Source organism: Barbus barbus (genome assembly GCF_936440315.1).
Source record: "Barbus barbus genome assembly, chromosome: 21".
Lineage (NCBI taxonomy): Eukaryota > Metazoa > Chordata > Actinopteri > Cypriniformes > Cyprinidae > Barbus > Barbus barbus.
In genome coordinates, this window is record NC_136749.1 from 9,538,725 (window position 1) to 9,559,312 (window position 20,588).

At 36.3% G+C, this 20,588-nt stretch overlaps 1 protein-coding gene across 1 annotated transcript in view; it reads right to left on the minus strand.

Annotated features, from left to right (window-relative positions):
* Window positions 1-183: 183 nt before the first annotated feature.
* LOC306887337 (syndecan-2-like) overlaps window positions 184-20,588 on the minus strand; it is a 25,837-nt gene continuing 5,432 nt past the window's right edge. The window contains exons 2-5 of the mRNA XM_079444993.1: window positions 5,602-5,713; window positions 2,499-2,677; window positions 2,047-2,179; window positions 184-1,333 (exon numbers count right to left, since the gene is read on the minus strand). Of these exons, the coding sequence (XP_079301119.1) occupies window positions 1,170-1,333; window positions 2,047-2,179; window positions 2,499-2,677; window positions 5,602-5,713 (588 nt within the window). The 3' untranslated portion in view covers window positions 184-1,169. The remainder of the gene's footprint in view (window positions 1,334-2,046; window positions 2,180-2,498; window positions 2,678-5,601; window positions 5,714-20,588) is intronic.

A 20,588-nucleotide genomic window follows, 5' to 3' on the forward strand; every position in this document is an offset into this window, starting at 1 on the left:
CAAAAGCTGCTTCCGCATGAGGGATAATATTACGAAATAAAGAAAAATGGCCTTCATTAGGGTTCCAGTCAACAGTGAACATTGAAAATGTGTTGATTGAGAACAGTGTGGGTGTAAAAATTAGTAATACTGACGACTAATACTGGGTAAATGATGTTAACCTGTCATGGAAGATTCATTCTTGGACTCTCCTACTTGTTCATAATGAAGACTGAATTCATGTGAAAAAATCCATATGTTATTCTAATGAACTTTTTTTTTCCTTCCAAGCGTTGGGTAAGTGGGTATCAAATAGTTATGTGGAAAAACAAAACATTCTTGACCTTGATGGGCTTTTTTGTGCAATGCAGAATTACATAATGCTTAAAGTAATTTGAATAATTTAAGTAAATCACTGCAGTGCTATCGCAGTCAAGTACAACAGATTTTTCTAAGAGACTTTACCCTGCATGAGTGTTTACATGAAAAAAAAAGGAAGAATAAAGGAGTACAATTATAGAGTAATGTGTTCTTGGCTTCAGGCAAAGTAGAATTTGATCTTTTAGGGACTTAAAACTGTACCAACTACATTAGAAGCATGAAATATTACAAAATACATTTAAACATTCTGAAAAATGTTGTGATCTTTGAATGATATCGGCCAGATGGAAATACAAACATTCATTTTGACTAAGAACAGAATGGCACAAGCCAAGGGATAAAAACCCTTTACAAAAATGTCGAGATGAAAATGAAGTTACTGATAAAATCCACACTGAGATAAGTTACTGAGATGTAATCAGTGGAAAATTAAAGGTATCAGATATAACCCAGGATTTACATCCTGGAATTGTCTTGTTCTTTAATAAAACGTACCTCTACTGTTACAAAGTAGTCAATGACTAAAACCTGTGAGCAATGATTTACCTTCATACACTGACAACAACTGTTTTCAAAAGCCATAGAGAAACAATCTTTGATGTTTTTGATTCCAAAAAAAGAAAATACAAGCTCCGGTTGGCTTTGTGAAGCAAAATTACTTTTTTTGTTACATTTTTAAATAAGTAAAGGCTCCCCGTAAAAAAAAAAAAAAAAAAAAAAAAATCCCCTCGATGTGCTATCGATCCACCGTTACTCTTGGAGAGGAGTTGGTTGTTATAACGATGTTACTGTTGGCAATGATTGGTCGTTCAGGCGTAGAACTCTTTACTCGGAGCCTTCTGATAGGCTGAGCTGGGAGGCTTGCGCTCTCCAAGGTCGTAGCTCCCCTCGTCCTTCTTTCTCATACGGTACACCAGAAGGAGGATGAGGAAGATGGCAAACAGTAAGCCAATCACTCCGCCGGCTATAACCGCTGCACCAAGAAAAATGACACCATGTTAAAAAAAATGTATATGGTTTAAAATAATATCTAAAGTCATATTCAAGTACACATCATTTTTAAATGCTTCAACGAAAACTTACATATACAAATGAAATTAATTAAAATGTCGGTGAAATGTGACGCAGAGACAACAATGGTTTGTCAGCTTATAGAATTTATTAAAAAATTAATAAAAATCATGGGTACTTTTGACTACTTCAGAGGAGAAAAATCTTTATTTATGTACTAGGATAAAGATTTGATTATGTCCTTGATCAACCTTGAATATCTTGTGATTAATTTTATTATATTCGACGTATAAAAATACTATTATTATTATTTTACACACACACACACAAAATGGATACGCCTTGAACTTTCTAACACCAGCAACCAGCAGTCCATTCAAAAATAAATAAAAAGAAACCAATTATTTACCAAAGTGGTCAATATTTATGAATTTGAATTATATAAATGTGGACATTTTCAGTTAATTATATTTCTTATCTTTAAACTGGCACTCTGCTAGAAAATCTTGCAGAAATATGCACCTCATCACTTCTCATTTCCATCATAACCAAATATAAACTTATTTTGGAAAAATAAAAATTATTTGATCTGTAACATGCTTTACATAATTTTTTGGACTAAAAAGTTTGTCTAATTGAAGAAACACTCTTGTATGATGTTCATTTTGAACATACCTGCCAGCACTTCTGTCCTTTGGAAGAGATTTTCTGTGCGAACCTCATGAAGCAGGTCAGCATCTTGTACAACACTCGGTGAGCTGGTGGCTTCAACAGTGACCTGGGGCTTTTCTGTCTGATAGTCAGAGATCTAAAAAACAGTGAGAGAGGCAGAGAGAGAAAGACAGCTTAACATTGAAATTGCTGACACAAAAAACAGTTGAGCTTGTAGATAGTGTTGGAAAAAGTGAAGAGATTCGATAACAAGATTGAAGGATCCAACATAACAGTAATGTTCAGTAAAACTGTGAGAGACAGCAGGTCAGTGTATGCATCAAAAAGGGGCAATATCAAAAGTATCCCAAGTTGTCACAGTTTTGCAGGCTGTGCAGGTTTTCGGAGCAGTGGGAGTCAGCAAAAGCTTTGATAGTGTCAGAATCGGTATGACTGAAATGGGTGAGAAACCGCACCTCTGATCCTATGTCTGAATCGATGAATGGGTCTATGCTGTTTTTTTCCATCTCTTTGGAAGTGGAGGACTCTGAGCTGGGGCTGCTGCTGTAGAAAGGCTGCTGAGTAGACTCTGCTTTGAATTCTGGGTACCGCACAATTACAGTGGAAGTGTCTTCATCGTCATCGTCACTTGAACCTAAAGAGACATGTGAGAAATAAAGAAATGAGTTGAGAATAAAATGAGTGAAAGTTTTTCTTATATTTTATACAATTGAAAATATATTATATTTTTTGTCAGGATTTCAAATTTACTGTTTCTGCAGATTACACTTAAATGCCAGTAGTTGGCGACAAGTGACTGTCTTTATGAGTGAGTCATTGGAATCAGTTACGCAACGGACTCGGGCTGCGTTCCACTTCGGTTTTTTATGCCGTTCTCTCACTAACTTTCTGTCAGTCCTCTGTCGTGTATCTTGTTAGTCTGTTATTTTGAGTTTACATCCTCGTCTCCGTGTTCCTGTATCCTCCTCGTGTGTGCACCGTGACACTTTCCTAAGTCTCGTTGACTTGGATGTACATTATTGATTACACTGCACGAGTGCCCACTACCGGTGGATCCGTTGCAATAGGTTGAATTGGAATGCTTTAATTGACTATGGTTGATTAAGTTCTGTTTTTCCTTTACAGATTTGTTTGATGCGGCATTCTATATAGTACTATATAGATATGCTTGGGCTGTTTTAAATATTTAAAACAGAATTCATATATCATAGAGTTTGGGATGGGGATAAATAAAACACAATCTGCAGTGACATCACAATCGAGTTGCATTGTGGTATATGGAACAGCCTGAAGTGTACAGTACATGTGAAGTAGACATGCTCCCTCTGCCAAAATCGAGGGGTTGATGGTCTGCCCATATAAACTTCCCTCGTCGACTTCACAAAGCGAAACGCACCTCAAATTAGCAGCAGGGATTCCCCCGAGGATAAGTGCTTAGGGAAGTTTGTAAGTGTGTGTCTGAAGTGGAATGCAGCCTTGTTCGAAAACATTAATTAATTCATGAACAAACCAAGTGACTGTTTTCACGAGAGTCACTGAACCATTCACTCAACCGTTTTTTTCAGAATTGAAACTCTTGTCTATTGTTTGGGGATAGTGTTGTCAAAAGTATACCGACTTTAGTAACAATCAGTACTGACATTTTAAAAACGTCCATTTCCCGCTAGCATTTGAGCGCTGTCGCTTTACGCTCTGTGAAAAGCATGAAGCAATTATCATTGTAGCCAATCACAGTCATATCTGCTGAGCACGTGAACACAATGGCCAATCAGCTGTGTTTAAGAATCCGCTCAACAGCGCTCAAATGCTAGCGGGAAATGGACGTTTTTTCCAACTGGTACTGAAGTCGGCACTTTTAACAACACTACTTGGGGAAGTACAACAGTTAATTTTGCAGTGGCTTAATTTGGAAACATTTTCATTGGCAGACCATTCAATCACTGGCAATACTGTGCATAGCCGTGCTTATTTTATCAGCCCTTTTGCTTGTACGATATTGCTTAAATATCATATAGGCCTATATGTTTTGCCATATCTTTAGTTTCGTCTGGATGTTTTGAACACAAGGACAGGTTTTATGTTAATATCTATTCACATAGAATGTGTTTTTGTGTTTCTCTGTGCTGATTTTACATACGCCAGATGGACATGTTTGATCATTGTCGTCACACTTTTGCATATTTTGCAACATTTCGCACATTTGAAAAACACCATGATCATGTTAAAACAGTTTAAAAAAGCATCTCTAGACCTTATGTTATTTTCATTCCAATACCCTCCATCTCACTTTCTTAAATGCACACATGAATCCCTAAGCAGCACGTCTGGTAAACCTGAAACCAGCCTGATCGTACAGGGTTCTCTCGAGACTGATTATGCAACTAGTCATTTGTAAGTCAATTTCGAAAATATGAGGTTTGCACGTCTATGACGTTATGGCCTGTTGGGACTGTAATGGCATCATCCCAGTGGCCTGAGCTTTAGTTTAAATGTTCCAAACTTCTCTCTTTCTTGGACTTTCAATTCTGTATAAATATAACCATAGAGAATGGGAATGCAAGATCAGCACTATTGCACTTAAAGTGTTTCCAAAAGAGACAGATGAAATATATAAAATGTATAAATATTTCAACCGTTCTCTCCATTTTGCACTGTAATTGTGCCAGGTACAAGGCACTTTGGTACAACAGTAAGAGGTAGAGAAATGACTTATTAATAATGCAGAGTTTCTGTATGGAGCAGACATCTGCTGAGTGACCATGGTGGTCTTGGCTGACCGCGTTTGACTGCAGGTGAAACATCTGTCCGCTCACAGGGTGGGCAGCATTATCTAGCAACCACCTAGCAGCCCTTCTCTTACCAAAACATTACACAACCTTTAGACACAACAAAACTGGCTCTGTGGGTTCATTATAAATACTTAATTAAATGATTTTCTAGTCCATAATTTAATAGGTAATGAGGTGATGAGGTGCTTAACTAGAAGTCCATAACTCCTTGCTGCACTAGTAAGATGACTGAGAAAATGTCCAAAATTGCAGTTTTAATAGCATGTAATGCCATAATTTGTCTTTAATAATTACAGAATAAACATTACTACTCTAACTAGCCTAGACTTTTCCTTTTTTTTAGGCCCTGGCACAATGCAATGGTGTTCTGAGTGGTTGCCAGGTCATTTCTATGCGGTTGCAAAGTTTTTGATTGGATTGCCTACAGATGGCTACTTCCTGGAGCAAGCCAAAACAGCTATTCCATGGGTTTCTATGGCCCTATTACAAATGGCACACTTAGTTTGTACAGTCACATGCTAGTGTTCAGTGAATCTTTTTTCTTTCATGATGTCACATTTGTCATTTTAGGTTTCAGAAGGGTCCAAAGCAGACTACTACCCTACATAAGGGCCATTTTGTCTTCAAAGTGTGGACTTTGAGGAAGAACACAAGGCCTTAGGCTGGCATGGCTCAGGGCTTTTGTATGTCTGATGATCTGGGCTGCCTAAGAATAGAGACTAAAATGGACAATTTTAGAATCAGCTGGACTGATATAAACAATCCTTACCTGATCCTGAACCAGAAGTGAAGTCATCATCATCTAAAGGGTAGTCACCAGACTGCTGGTCATCCAAATAGAGGTCATCAGTAGAGGCAGGGGACTGACCAGAGACCAGTACCTACACAGGTAAACACAAGCAGAACTTTCAGAGCCAAAACATCCAATTTCATCTGAAAAGTATTTGAAATTCTAGTGCACTTTCTTCAAAGAAAAATACTCAGCCATTTCTATACATACAAAATTATCTCAAAGAAATCTTCACAGTTACATAAAAGAAAAGAAATGTACACCATTTAAGTACAATTAACATCAAACAAACCCTTTTTTTCCATTTCTAAACAACACTGAAGAAAATCCTGGCCGATTTTGTTTTATGCTGAAGACATAAACAACAAATACGCCTGCCCAAGGTTCCTCCCATTTCTGTTTCTCTGGAAACTACCTCAAAGGAAAGTCATGTTTGATTCTCTTCCTCAGGAGAAAACTCTCTGAAAGCTCTCTGACCCACTAAAACGGCGCTAAAAAAACAATCTAAAAGTCAGTATCTGTCATTTCTCCACACATTGTAAAGGTAACAAAAGGTTTATCACTCTGAAGTAATACTTCAAGGTTGAGGGGGGTGCAAACAGAGAGACACGGTCTAGCAAACAAATGCAAGAGGCTATCATTGTTGTCAAGATAGAGGGGCAGATGGACCAATGTTTATTTCAAAAACCTATGACCCTTTCTTTTTTGCCGTGTTGGTATCACATCCTCCAGTGACCTAACCATCTCCCACAGACCTCACCATTCATGCTCGCTCGGGCTCAGCCGCCTCTGATCTTTTCCATCCATATTAACCCTTCAGCAAATCACAATGCACCACCAACAGGACCAGTCACAATAACAGCAGGCCACGCTTTGTGCACCTATGTGTGATTGTATTTCTTATATTGTGGAGTGCAAACAATGAAATGAAGCACTGATATTGTCTGTATATGTGTGTGCATTTGATTAAAGTCTACAAGAGCGCCAATGGATCCGACAATGAGATTGGATAATACTCCAAGCACCTTTGTGTGCAATCTGAATCCTCCTATTCACCCGGATAGTAAATAATGGCACTCAGGTGATAAGGTTCAATTTTATAGCGGTCACTCATGCAGGATAAAAACCCAGAAAGAACGAAGGGGTTGGATTCAAAGGTTGTACAATAACAGGAGGCTGGAGCGGGTGCTGCTTTCAGAGGCGCTGAGGGGGAGATTAAACGGGACTTGAAAGCCAATGGAAGACTAAATAAAGCCATAGAAGAGCCAGAGCCTGTGATCAGCCTGTGATCAGCCATGGGTCCCGTTCAGGACATCTCAAACATACATCAGCCTCTGTTTGACTCTTCGCATTTTTCACAGTCTCCTCACAAAGCAAAGGCTTTCATTAGGCATCATTGCTCATCGTGACAGAGAACACACAGGAAGACGGGATACAAAAACCATGTTTAATCTCTTGAGTGACATAAGGGCTGTGTATGAAACCTGAGGCAGCTGTCCAGACAGTCAATGACTAAACAGCCAGTGTTTTTTATCACGGTTCCTAAGCAAACTGGTTGCAGACAGACTTCAAAGGCGTCATAATGTCATCTCAAATGATCAAGAACAAATTCATGTGCGCTTTAGACATATCTGCAAATATTTAACAACTACAATGTTTATGTCCAGGAAAAGAGAGTCAATGAAAAACAAAAATCAGCATTTTTTGTAGACATGATGCACAAACAGTGGATTTGAATGTGTCTTGATGTCTTCATAGTCAGTAAAAAGTGTAGGACAGGCAGTAAGGAGCTATTTCTACCTGATCCAGATAGTTTACTCAAATTAAAAACTCTCTCATCATTTACTCACCCTCATGTTGTTCCAAACATGACTTTCTTTCTTGTGCGGAACACAAAAGAAACATTTTAAAAAACGCTGAGAACCAAGCAGCATTGCACTCCATTGACTTCTATTGTATAGACAAGAAAAACACTGAGACATTTCTCAAAATATCTTCCTATAAGTTCCACAGAAGAAAGAAAGTCAGGTTTTAAGGGTGCGTAAGCTATTTTTACCTGATCTGACCTTTTAAAACTACTGTTGATGTGCCTTAATGTTGTCAGTTGAATCAATGATATGAATCATAGTCCAGTTCATTCAGATGTTACCACACTAAGCACATTTTTAAGTTCATACGAAGCACATTTTACAAAACTATATTGGAAAGCACTTTTTCCCCTTTTCACTCTTGTTCTCTCTCTTTATTCCACATTTAGAACATAATATTAAGCATAGTAAATTGTGTTAGCTTGTTTGAAAGTCTCTAGGATGCAATGCTATGCATTTGCTAATGTGTTCTGATGATGAGCTGCTCAGGTTTTTAGTGAGTTTTTTGTGCGTTTCTAGGGTGTTGGTAAGAGTTTTCTTGTGTGCTCTTGTTGGTTTCAAAGTGATTACGGGCCCAAGTCAAAAAAGCCCACGACCAAGTAAAGTATGATATTCTAAGCCTTATAGATGTGGCTCCAACCCCTCCATTAATGGAAGTCAATTTTTCAATAGTTTTATATATAAATAGTACACCTCTTTCTAGTTATGGTTAGGTTCAGATATGTGATCCGAAATGCCCAGTACACATGTACTTTTTCTGCATTCCGTTCTGTTTAGTGTGAAAGTCATCCATTGACTGTGGGCACAGATAGACGTGCTAGGGCATGTGCACAATACATAGTGGACCATTTTGAGCACACAAGTCTGTGCTGATGATGCAGATTATGTCATGTGAACAAAAAAGGCAATGCGAACAAATTGAAAAACTTTTAAGTTGGCATTAAATTGAATGTGTCTTATTGATTGACCTTCATCCAATCAATAAGCAATGTTTATAGAACCAAGTACCCACCAAACACTCGCTCTTAAAAATAAAGCTTCTTTATTGGCCTCTATTGTTCTGTGAAGAACTTTTAATATTCATGGAACCTTTCCATTGCAAGTTCTTCATAGTGGAAAAAGGTTCTTTAGATTATTAAAATGTTCTTCACATCAAGAAAAAAATAGGTTCTTTTAAGAACTGTTCACTGAAAGCTTCTTTGAGGAACCAAACATGGTTTTACTATGGCATCTGTGTGAAAAACTTTAGAATCACTTTTGGAAACTTAAAAATACATTTCAGTCGAATGTGTAAAGAAGGTACAAAAGGTAAAACTGCCAGAGCATAAGGAATATTTTATTCCTAAAAATAGCACATTTATATTTTTTAAAGGTCAAATCCTAAAATAATTCCGGCATACATGTTTTCATTGTTTTCCTCTCATATGAAAGTGAGAGTCTCTGTTGCTTAATCCGTCTTCCAGCGAGAACAATTTTAATCCCTGCGATTTTCACACCCATGTGTTTCATAAAAACTGGCTTTAATGAATGGCTAAAGTGATTTAGGAAGGTCTCTAGAAATTCCTAGCGTTTAATTGAATGGGAATGCTCGGAAGAGCTTCAGTCAAAATTGCTAACGGGATGAAGGGACTAAAAAGTCACGAACTGAAAGAAATTACTGCAGGTGGAGCAGTCAGATCTCAGATTTCAGGCTGAAGTCATTGTATTTTCTTTACTTTGAGGACGGTCATGAAAGAGTGAGAGAGACGTAAGTGAGGAAAAGTGAAGGAGTGAGCGAGCAAGGTAAGAGTGTGTTGGATAATATCTCTCATTCCAAAACAAACTCCTGTCAGCCATATGAAGGTGAGAGCCGCATTCCTGAGTTCCCGGACTGCAACACAAGTGCTGTATTGTGAAAGGGTCTGAGTCCCTCTCTTTCAGCCCGTGCCAATGATACAGCTGGACAGGAAACTCTGAAACTCACAACCAGCTCACTCTTCTCACTCAAACAGCCTTGCCAAGCACACCGTGTGTCTCTCTCTCTCTCGCTCGCTCAGCACACCGTAACCAACTCGTATGTTGCACACAGTGTCCAGCCAGCTGTAGGCAGCTGCCAAGTCGCAGAGTTGAAAGCAGAGAGAACGCACTGACACATATGCTGGATTTGGCAAGCGGAGGTCACAAATGGAAAGGAAAGGTATACATGAAAGGAAAACATTTACTGCCGACCGACAATTAGGTGAATAATTCAAAGATAGGAAGCAACCAGGCCAAGAAATTAGAATGCTGTCTGTGCCAGCATTAAAATGTCTACACCTATATTGTAATTTAATATGATTTTAATATGACTTAATTTGTCCTTCACATAGAGAATGACAGCGACAGAAGCTATAAATGCTAGTGGCAGTTCTCCAGGTGGCTCTGTCGATTTCCACACCCTGTGAAAACCTGATTAATTAAGTCTAGTCAGGCTTCCCTCACACTCTTACCACAAGAGACACGGTGCAAAATACACAAATACGGTAAACTGAGCTAGCAAATGTAAATGCTGCTATTTTCCATATGCCATTTCTCTCAAGTCAACAACAAATTGTAGAATGGGTGGTATATCCATGGACAGACTCAGTATTAACTGAAAAGCCGCTCTTTATGTTTGTCTAAATCTCTAATGTTAGTCTTAACTGTAAAAATGAAAATCTACGGTTAAGTCGTAAAAAAATAGACAACCTACAATTGTCAGTGTGGCTGCTTCAACTTACAAACTGTACTGTACTGTATTTCAATAATATATCAGATGGTATAATATTAACAAATTATCTTTGCACTTTAAATACATGTGAAGGCCTCATTATATCTCAAGCAAATTGAAGAAGGAACTGGTGTGACAACTGCCAAAGTGAACTTTCTAGAAAAAGCTTGCTGGAGAACTGCTTCATAGTATAAACCTCTAATTGAAAGCAACACAGACATAATTTGTTCATGTTTAATCCTGTAAAGCTGCTTTTAAAGCAATCTTTTGTATAAAGTGCTATATAAATAAACATGACGTGACTTTACTGGACTGGAGTGTTAAATTGCAGAGTTGATATCAAACATATACACATCGCTATGATCAGATGCTTTCTTAACCCCTGTTTTCTCTATCAGCTTTGTTGTGTTTATCTGTGTTAACTTCTTTTTATCCCTTAACAAAGACCTAAAAATGTATTAAATTTGTAGGAGTCACACCACATGAAATTTTACAACCTGAACTAACTTTGACTTGTCACAAACATATCAAATTATCTAGAGATTTTGCTTGACTGAACTGGGCACTCAAATAAGGGTCTGCAGGGGTCCTCTCTATGATATAATTTTCCTTTTTTTCTGCATGTCATTGTCAAATTCTCCACCAGTCGTGGCACCACCACTCCTCTCTACATGAGGTCTTTCTCCCCTGAATATTAGCTCACCCTATACTATAATGACCTGAAACTTGTGCTTCCTGCCATCTTCTTCCACAACTGTTCTTAGTTCATCTTATTAGCCTCCATATTCTCTTCAGTTTCACCTCAGTACACATTCTTACCAATTCTAGTTGTTTTGCAATTCTGAGTGTTATCTTTACCTTCAGCCTGCCTGTGTATTACATTACCTGTTTTCCTCGTTTACCCCTGCTCTCTCTTGATTTGGATTTGTTTGCTTTTTCAGAGCTGTCTGTCTGGTTACTGACCTCTGATAGTCTGAATACGCTAAATAAACTCAGCTTATGGTTGTACTTCGGAGTCCGACCCTGGTCTACACAGTTGGTTACACCACATGAAAAGTTTTAGAAACTTTTTTTTTTTAACAATAAATGATCAGCAAAGTTTATGCCAAAGTACTTAAATGTTTTCTTTTCAAGAGTCTAATTCATTTTGTGAGGATTTTGTCTTCACTATAATTTATGGACAGTTGTATCACTGACATTTATTAAAAATATCAAAATTAATTGTAATTTAGACATTTAAAACATGTATGAATTGCATTTTTCAAATATTTTTTGAAGAAATTGATGGATTCGTACAAAAAAAAAAAATTAACCCCAGTACTCAATTCAAACATGCGATTCACCAAAAAAAATACAGCACAAGTATTTTAATGAAACGTATTCCAACCAAGTATATGCATCTAGCTATACAAATGTGTTTTTGTACATTTTTACAATCTAAAATTTGTCAGGCCCCAATTCAAACTCAACCCAAGTATATGTTGAATAAAAACAACCTTTTTAAGCCATTTTGGAAAAAATGTGACAGATCTTCTCTTGCATATTGTGATGTAAATGTTTCAGATGACTGAAAATGAACAAAACATTAAAGCAGGGACTTGGCTCTATCCATTAGATGTTGATTGGATTGATGAGACGTGGGCTTTGCACTCGAAAAACTGAAACACATACATGGATGATTTGTTCACAATAAGTTGTTGTTTTTTTACAAAATATAGGGGGTAACTTTCATTCCATGCCATATTAAATGGCACAGACCTTTGAATGTAACGGTCACCCATTTGAATACTGAGATTTATTACTGGCACAGTTACACAACACCACAACAGATGTTCAATGTATGTTCAAAAGGAGCATTCGCTTACAATATGTTAGTGAATTATTCAAGCTAGAGTTTGTGTACTTGCATGTTTCTGGCCTTATGAGGACTACGAGATGCTTAGAAGTTAGCCAACGATTTACCAAACACACAAGTCAATCTTTGCAATTTAGTTGATGCTTTACACCAAAGTACATTTGTTACAATGACAGTCCTCAGGGAGTCACCAGGGGTTGAATTTGTTTGTTTAAAAACAGGGTGGACCATTGTGGTGGTCCTATTTATCATAAAAAATGGAATCAGTGAGTCGGGAATGCATATATACGAATGAACATAAAAGAGCACCGGCTACAGAGTCTAACAGGCTTATGAAAAGGAGAAAAATACAGCAAAGAAGAGAGAAAACTACCAGTTTAGAGACTGAATTGAAGACACAAGACAAAGCAGGGTTTTTTTTAGCTGCTGGGTGAAGCTGAAGCTCACACTGCCAGACTAATATGATTATTACACTCCGAACGGCCCCTTTACACATTCCAGATTGCATTCGGTTCCCTTAATGTAATCTCAATATGAAGCAGACTGCTGTGTTTCCTTTGAAATTCCTCTCCATGCCCCTGAGGCCTGGCTGTGTAATTTCACATAGTCTGCTGCTCTGCTCCAGCCACAGAAAAACGTGGTGTGTTTTCCTAGTCCAGACTGACACCTATTACACAATGATGCCATAAAGCCACCATCCTTCCTGTTGGAAAACACAGACAGAGCCAACACCTCCTCTGGTTCTCTCTGATCACAAGTACAGAGTGAATTACCCGTGGACACAAAGCTAAATCCAGTTTGACCTCGGTCTGCTTCACTATAATTAACAGACACACAGTACAGTGCTTAGGATTTACCCATGGGGTTACATTTAACCTATATGTTGCATATTGCAGTCTGTAATAGCTAGTTAGCTGAAAATATACTTAAAGGTTTTTCCCACTGTGATTAACCCTGGGTTAACATTGTTTTTACCCCCCAGGCCACCTTTAACCTTGGGTTAAGCAACGTTTCACACTTTTAATTCTGAATGGGACTTAGCACTGCTTTTTTGCTCTGGGTAGTGAAGCCTTAATCCATGCCCACGGATCGCCTAAAGTCTTTTTAACGGACCGCCTGATACATATTGTACACAAAAATGAAAAAATAAAATAAATAAAACATATATATATATATATATATATATATATGTTTTTCATCAGGCTCCTAATTAATTTCACTTTAATGGCAGTGAATAGGTTGGTTTCATTGCTTTTAAAGTAAAGTAACTGAACATAAACATAGGAGTTTGCTGGATATATATATATATATATATATATATATATATATATATATATATATATATATGTATACAGTAACTCACTACAATCAGTGCTTTTGAGAAAGAGCTAGCCACTGGATTTGCCAGTTTTCCAAGTGGCATCAGCAAGTGTCACTATATCCACAAACAAAAGAGTGCTGCAGGAATGAGTCTTAAAACCTGTAAATAAGTTTGTATTATTGCACTTCTAGTTTCATTATCCTGGAGTCAATGGGTTTTATGAATGTTTTTTTATTTTTGTTAAATACCTGAAATAAGGGCCTTGTCCACACTAATACATTTTTGGTTGAAAGCACATCGCTTTCTCTCCGTACATATGTGTGTACATTTTATCACAATTATTGCACTTTCACATAAGCACAAATCAAGAGAACCGCATGCAGCTTGCATGGTTTGCTCAGATTTCAACTTGCAGTAAACTGCACAAGAAAACAGACTGACTGTATTACACTCATTATTTGAGTAGAAAACTTACATTTTGCTGGGGTTTTACAGCTCAGCTCTGCAATGCAGAGAGAGTGCAAACACACGGTTGCCAGGTTTGGAAGATTAAGTAAACCACTGTGCAGAAACTGTATCGATTTAAGCAAAGGGTTGTGATTTGGGAATTTAAACCGTTGGCATCTGGCAACCTCCACTATGAAAGCTTAACACAAATGCCAAATTAAATTCAGGATAAATAACCAGTGGGCAAAAATTGCTGATGATCAAGAGAAGCAGATATCGTGATCACGATTAAAATACAATTAATCTGAACAGAACTGAACAGAATAGAATAATTACTATGTCTCCATTAGTCTTTCATTTTCCTGTTTCCCTCTGTGAAGCTGCTTTGACATAATCTGTACTGTATAAAGTGCTGTAATAAAGGTGACGTGACTTGACTTGCACGTCTGAAAATGCAATATTCATAAAACAGGAAAAACAAAAACACAAAAGTACTACCGTTCCACCAAAACTCTGAAATGTGAGTGATGGGAGACAAGTCGTCATGTTCATGTTGAAGAACATTGACACGGGTGGCATCAAGTATACTCAGTTTGACAATTTTGTGCAAGAAAACTGATTATAAACTAAACAATGTTTAATTCCCTCAGATGCATTTTTGTTCAGCATCTGGGAGAAACAATCAAGGCAAACTCAAATTATAATTAGGCATTTCCACCGATGGACAAGTTAATGCCTAATCTCAACCTCATAAATATGCAAAGAAAAATGCTGATGTAGTGTTTAGAAACATGTCAAGGCTTTAGTTAAAGTATTAGAATATGTATACATGTCTTTTATACACTTGGTATAAAAAAATGGTGGTAATGTTATTCATCTAACTGCCAAATTTTTCTTTCAGCGTATTTCATTTTTCAGCATTTCTTCATTAAATGTCACATTCGAACTGCAAGATGCTACTAAAGCACAAGACATTCAATAGAAACATCTGAGTCATTCACTTCATTGTATTGAGTTTAGAAATGAATATGATTCAATTTTACAGAAGAAGAAACACTCTGAAAGAAGACAAGAATAAAAAACAGTAGGACACTGTGTAATGACTATTGGCTAATGAGCTGAATGTGTTGAAAGCTACAGATGTTCTTCTCTCTGCTCATGTATGCATAAAAAACTTTAACAACGCGCATATAAAAGCACCAAATTAAAGGAGAAAAACACCTTGAAATGGAAAGGAAAAAAGTATTTTTAATGTTTCTCTGTTTGAGCTTTGGCGAATAAACGATAACTGGCTGAAAGGCTAATGAACAGTGGAAATAAAACAGTCATGTTATTATGCTTAGACCTTATTATATTCAAATTTACAAAATGAACAAAGCCAAACAAGTTATAAACAAAAAAGAACCCATTGTGAAAAGTAGTACACTTAAGTATACTTTAAAAAGAGAACTCAAATAATATACTTTTGATTTGAAAGAATATACTTAAGTGTGAACTTAATGTAATGTTTTCAGAAACTTAAGACATTTTAATTGCAATTGAACGAACATATATTATAGTTAGAATTTATTTTAAGTGCAGTTATCTGAACTTTTTTGACCAAATTAAGTAGGACTTAAGCACATATTTGTAAGTCATTTCATAATTACTTTTAAAATATGATTAAAGTGTATTGCCTGACAAGCATAAGGTAAACTAAAACTACTTTAATGCCATTTTTATTATGTCATGCATTTAAATATATTTGTACTGTAATTACACCTTGGTAATGATGAAGTTGCAATTTAGTATATTTAATATATATTATCTTAAAATGTAATATTGAATAGCATACTACAAATTTAGTACTTTACATGTGCTTTAATATGCTAATCAAAATTTTAAAATAAGTGCACATCTTTAAAGCACAATAAAAGAGTATTAAAAATAAATATTCTAATAGTTAAAATATTCTTTAAGTGGCCTTTTTTTTCATTAATATTATGTTATCTGAAAAAAAATACATTTAAGATTCAAACTACACAAGTACACATTCAGTACAATTAAGCACGCTTCTTTTTCACATAGGACATCATGTCATGAGTATGACATTTGGTCTAAAGTCCATTATGAATTAAACTGTAAATAGCTGCTGTGTTTCACGGACTACAACTTTGCGGTTCACACTACCGTAGCTGTCAGCTCTGATTGACTGGATGATTTGTGGCCAGTGTGCATGTGTCAGGCCTCCAGAGCTCCGGTAATGATCAGGTCTAGTGGACAGTGTGAGAACGCAGCTGTGGCCGTGATATTAACCCTAACCGGCTGGGCTCTCAACGCACAGATGATATAACGCCTGGCCAGCTGCAGAGATTCAAACATACAGACTAAAAACACTCACACTTCACTGCACGTACACAACAACATCCATCAGGTTGGCATAACTGTCCAGAATAAGCTGGATGGAAAGTGGGAACCAGGATGAATACTGTCCATTCAGACCACAGGCATGTCTGGTATTCCTAAAATGCCTTCTCAAATACAGGTGCTGTTGGGAGTGGATGGGGGGAAAGAAGAGAAGCAAACAGAACGAGAGAAATGAAGGGATGGAGAGAAGGTTTGCAGGAGAAGGAAAAATGGAGTGGGGATGAAAGCAAAGGAGGGAAAGGCAAAAAAGTGAGGGTATACATAAAAGATGGAAAAATAAGGTCTTGTTTTTCTTTTTCGAAAAATGGTCAGGGAACGGAGGTTCTTAACCTCTACAACTAAGTCAAACTAAGTAATAAATGAGCGGTTTTATTTCTTTTTTTTTTCTTTTTTTCTTTTAAAACCGATATAACTACAGAAGAGTCAAGTTTTAAACAGGAAAAATATCGAAACGCTTTGGTCATTTTTGAGCGAGATGCTAACGGTCTAATCAGATTCAATGATCTATGCTAAGCTACGCTAAAAGTGCTACCACCTGACCCGGAGATCGGCTGAATGGATTCAAAAACGGTAAAACTCAACTGTTTAACTCTTGGGGAGTTGGAAAATGAGCCTATTTTCAAAAACCTGGAGCGTTCCTTTAATACTTTCATTCAGCAGATGTATATTTGCATTCAGTAAAATGTATTTGATCAAAATTGATTAAAAGAGACAATAAAGACATTTATGATGCTTCAAAAATTTATATTTCAAAGAAATGCTATTCATTTGAACTTTCTATTGTTTAAAGCATCCTGAATAAAAAGGTTCACGGGTTCCACAGAAATATTAAGCAGCACTCAAATAAGCATATTCAATGATTTTTTTGAACAATCATGTGACACTGAAGGCTGCTGAAAATTCAGCTTTGCCATCACAGGAATGAATTACGTTTTAAAACATATTGAAGAGAAAACAGATCTTTTAAATGTCAATAATATTTCACAATATTACTGTTTTTACTTTTAGATCAAAGAAATAAACTAAAACATTCAAAAATCCAACTTTTAACTGGTATAGTGTGTCTATCACAATAATAAACATTACATTTTTGCCTCTAATGCTTTAAAAATGTAATGGAACCTCAACTTTACTCTGTTAGCGGAAAGTGGCATGAGCTCAGTGGCTTTATACCTCTATATTGTTCTAAACTGCTGAGTTATAATAAAGAAAGGGAAGAAATGACGGTTAAACAGCATGTGAGGTCTACTGCATCTGGAGAACAGGTGAAAACACACACATACTGCCATAAAGACACATATACTGTATGAATATATGAGAATGGTCCACCTAATAACCTGGTCTATGTACAGTTTCTTATCAGCTTCTCACAGCATTTAAATACAATTAAGTGATTTTAAGACATTTCCCAAAGGCATCTCTGAATTACAAAGTCACAGGATTTTAAGAGCTCTCTTTAATGAACGGAAACTCAAAAAAGCGTTAGACTAAACACTGATCAGTCTATTCAACTTGCAATTAATCTGCAAAACATCATAAACGTCATGTGAAGCACCATAAAGTTGGTGCCTGGCTGTACGTTTTAACGAGATTTAGAAAGTCATGGCATACTGTCTTTCAGTAACTGAAGACCTCACTCTTTGTTTTCCCATATCTCCACACAGTATGTACCATTGTGTCGGTGCACACCTGGGGCTCATGTGGGTTCTTATTTGACAGTCCTCTGGGGAGCTCAGGTAACCCATTGAGTCATGAAGTGCACACCTGGTTATTCAGACCACTGATTTACAGCACCTAACACACCTAAGATCTCACATACAGTAAATCTGTTCAAATCTGAGAACTGATACAGAGACTTAAATCAGGCAGATGGCCAAATCTGTACATATTATAAATCACATCAGTCATAAGCTCAGATGTGACATATTCACCACTGATAAGCTACTAAACATGTGCAAGAAGTTCAACACCAGCAGTCTTCCTTCATCTTCATTGTGCTTCTCATTTCGTCTTACATTAAATGTAAATTTAGATTTTTTATTCTTATTATATCCTTTAATATTTAAAAGGTGCAACATTTTAATGAAAAACTGCACTTGGTGCAACAACACAGCTTGACATCATGCAGTTGATCAGCACCTTCAAAAAAGACAAATCTGAGCCATGAGCCTCTCTCATTTTGGGCAGCGTTCCTCCATCTGTGCTTCTGGAGGCTGGCCAAACCAGCTCCCTCTGGAAGGATAACCAGGCTCAAATTTACTGCTTACTTCTAAAAACTGAGCAGACTTTGGTGAAGTCTTTCGTGGACTTTTCTCTGTGCTATTCCAAAAAAGCAGTCACACACAGTCAGTATCAAGACAAACTTTCATGAATCTTGCAGACTGTAAACTGTTTTCGGCATTCCAACATTTCTAAAAGGGGAAAGTATTATTTCCTAAAAAAAGGAAACTTTGGGGTAGATTTAGGAACATAACAGGAAATTACAAATAGAGGTTCCCTGTGGACAGCAAACTAAAATAGGGGATATATCGTTAGTTTTACTCTAGTATCAAGTGTACACTGTTTTTTTTTACATTTAATGACTCCAGTAAGACACAATCTGCTGGTTCTTTGGGTAATATCTAAAAAGAATGTCAGAAACATAAAAATATGGAGGACAAACTTGAAAATTCTCACTTCATATAAAAACCAACCGCATGGCCCATCAAAGAAGCTTGTTTCTAAAAATATGCCTCAAACTCCAAACAAGCTTTGCTTGGGTAGATAAAAGTGAAATGAGGAGGGAAAGAGAGAGGGTGAGGATGTGAGAGATAGGTAGAGGAAAAAAAATAAAATCAGATCAAACACTATGATATGATATGTCAGCTTAAACTCTGATCGGCCACATGAAAGCCTCACTATCTCAGGGTATCTTTACGTGGTCATGCCCTCTGTCTGCAGGGTGCTATCAGCTAAATAAGGTTCACCAAAACCAATCTAAAGGCAAAAAAAAGGATTGCAAAACATCACAGAACCCAGAGCACTATGGCCAACCAATTTTAGACTTACTCTGTGGTTCTACCATATGTGAAATATTTCCCGAAGTTCCTTCAAAGGCTGAAATTATGTGTGATCAGATTCTCACGATGTATATTTGACATGTTAAAAAGCCTCCAGATGAATGATGTTCAAAAAAGCAAAGGCCTAAAACACAATGAAGCCAAAATTGCCCATATTTACTTTTGTAAAACAATTCAATAAAATAAAAAAAACTTTTGTTTTATAATCTTTCATCAAAATGTAACAACTTGCTCTAAAACAACGTTCCTTTACTGCTGACATCACCTAGGCCACACAGACTGTTCGGTAATGCTTACCAATAGCCATTGCTTTCTGGTGTGGAATGCCCATTTTTCAGAATCAAATCTACAAACCCTTCATTTTTGTTGAATATGCAGTTTTACTTAGAAAAACAGGTCATAACATAATAAGTGAAATGGTGTGCAAATGTTTCATATTTTCACAGTGATACTCATTAAGGATGTTGCAAGCAATCTAAAGAAGACTGATTTTAATGAATCCTCTGTGCAGATGAGAGATTTCCAAATATAGCGTGAAATATATGATAATATGCACATGAATAGTCCTTAACAGCTGTTATATGTTGATGATGCACATTTTACTTTGTCTTTCAGGGTATTTTGGGTAATTTACCATTTTTTCTGTTATAGACATGTGTGGTCCAACTCACAAAAAACAGCAAATTAATAAATGTTATATGTATGTATATATGAATGTATATATATATATATATATATTAGTGCAGTCAAACGATTAATCGCAATTAATCGCAATTAATCGCATGCAAAATAAAAGTTTTGTTTACATAATATATGTGTCTGTACTGTGTATATTTATTATGTACTGTATATATAAATACACACACATGCATGTATATATTTAAGAAACATATGTTAGGTTTATATATTAAATGTTTATATATGATATAAATTATTTGAATATAAATATATACATGTAAATACAGTACATGAAAATATTTTCAAAATATATGCTGTATGTGTGTGTATTTATATATACACAATACACACACATATATTATGTAAACAAAAACTTTAATTTTGGATGCGATTAATTATTTGACAGCACTAATATATATATATATATATTTTTTTTTTTCATAAATTAGAAACCAATATGTGCACAAGTATATTTTTATGAACTTGAAACTTTCTACACAAATCTTTAAAATATTTTCCATTTATTTGACACTGACATGCTATCATGCTATAATTAGACATACGTTTTGATTACATAATTGAATTTTGCGCAAAAAGTACACAG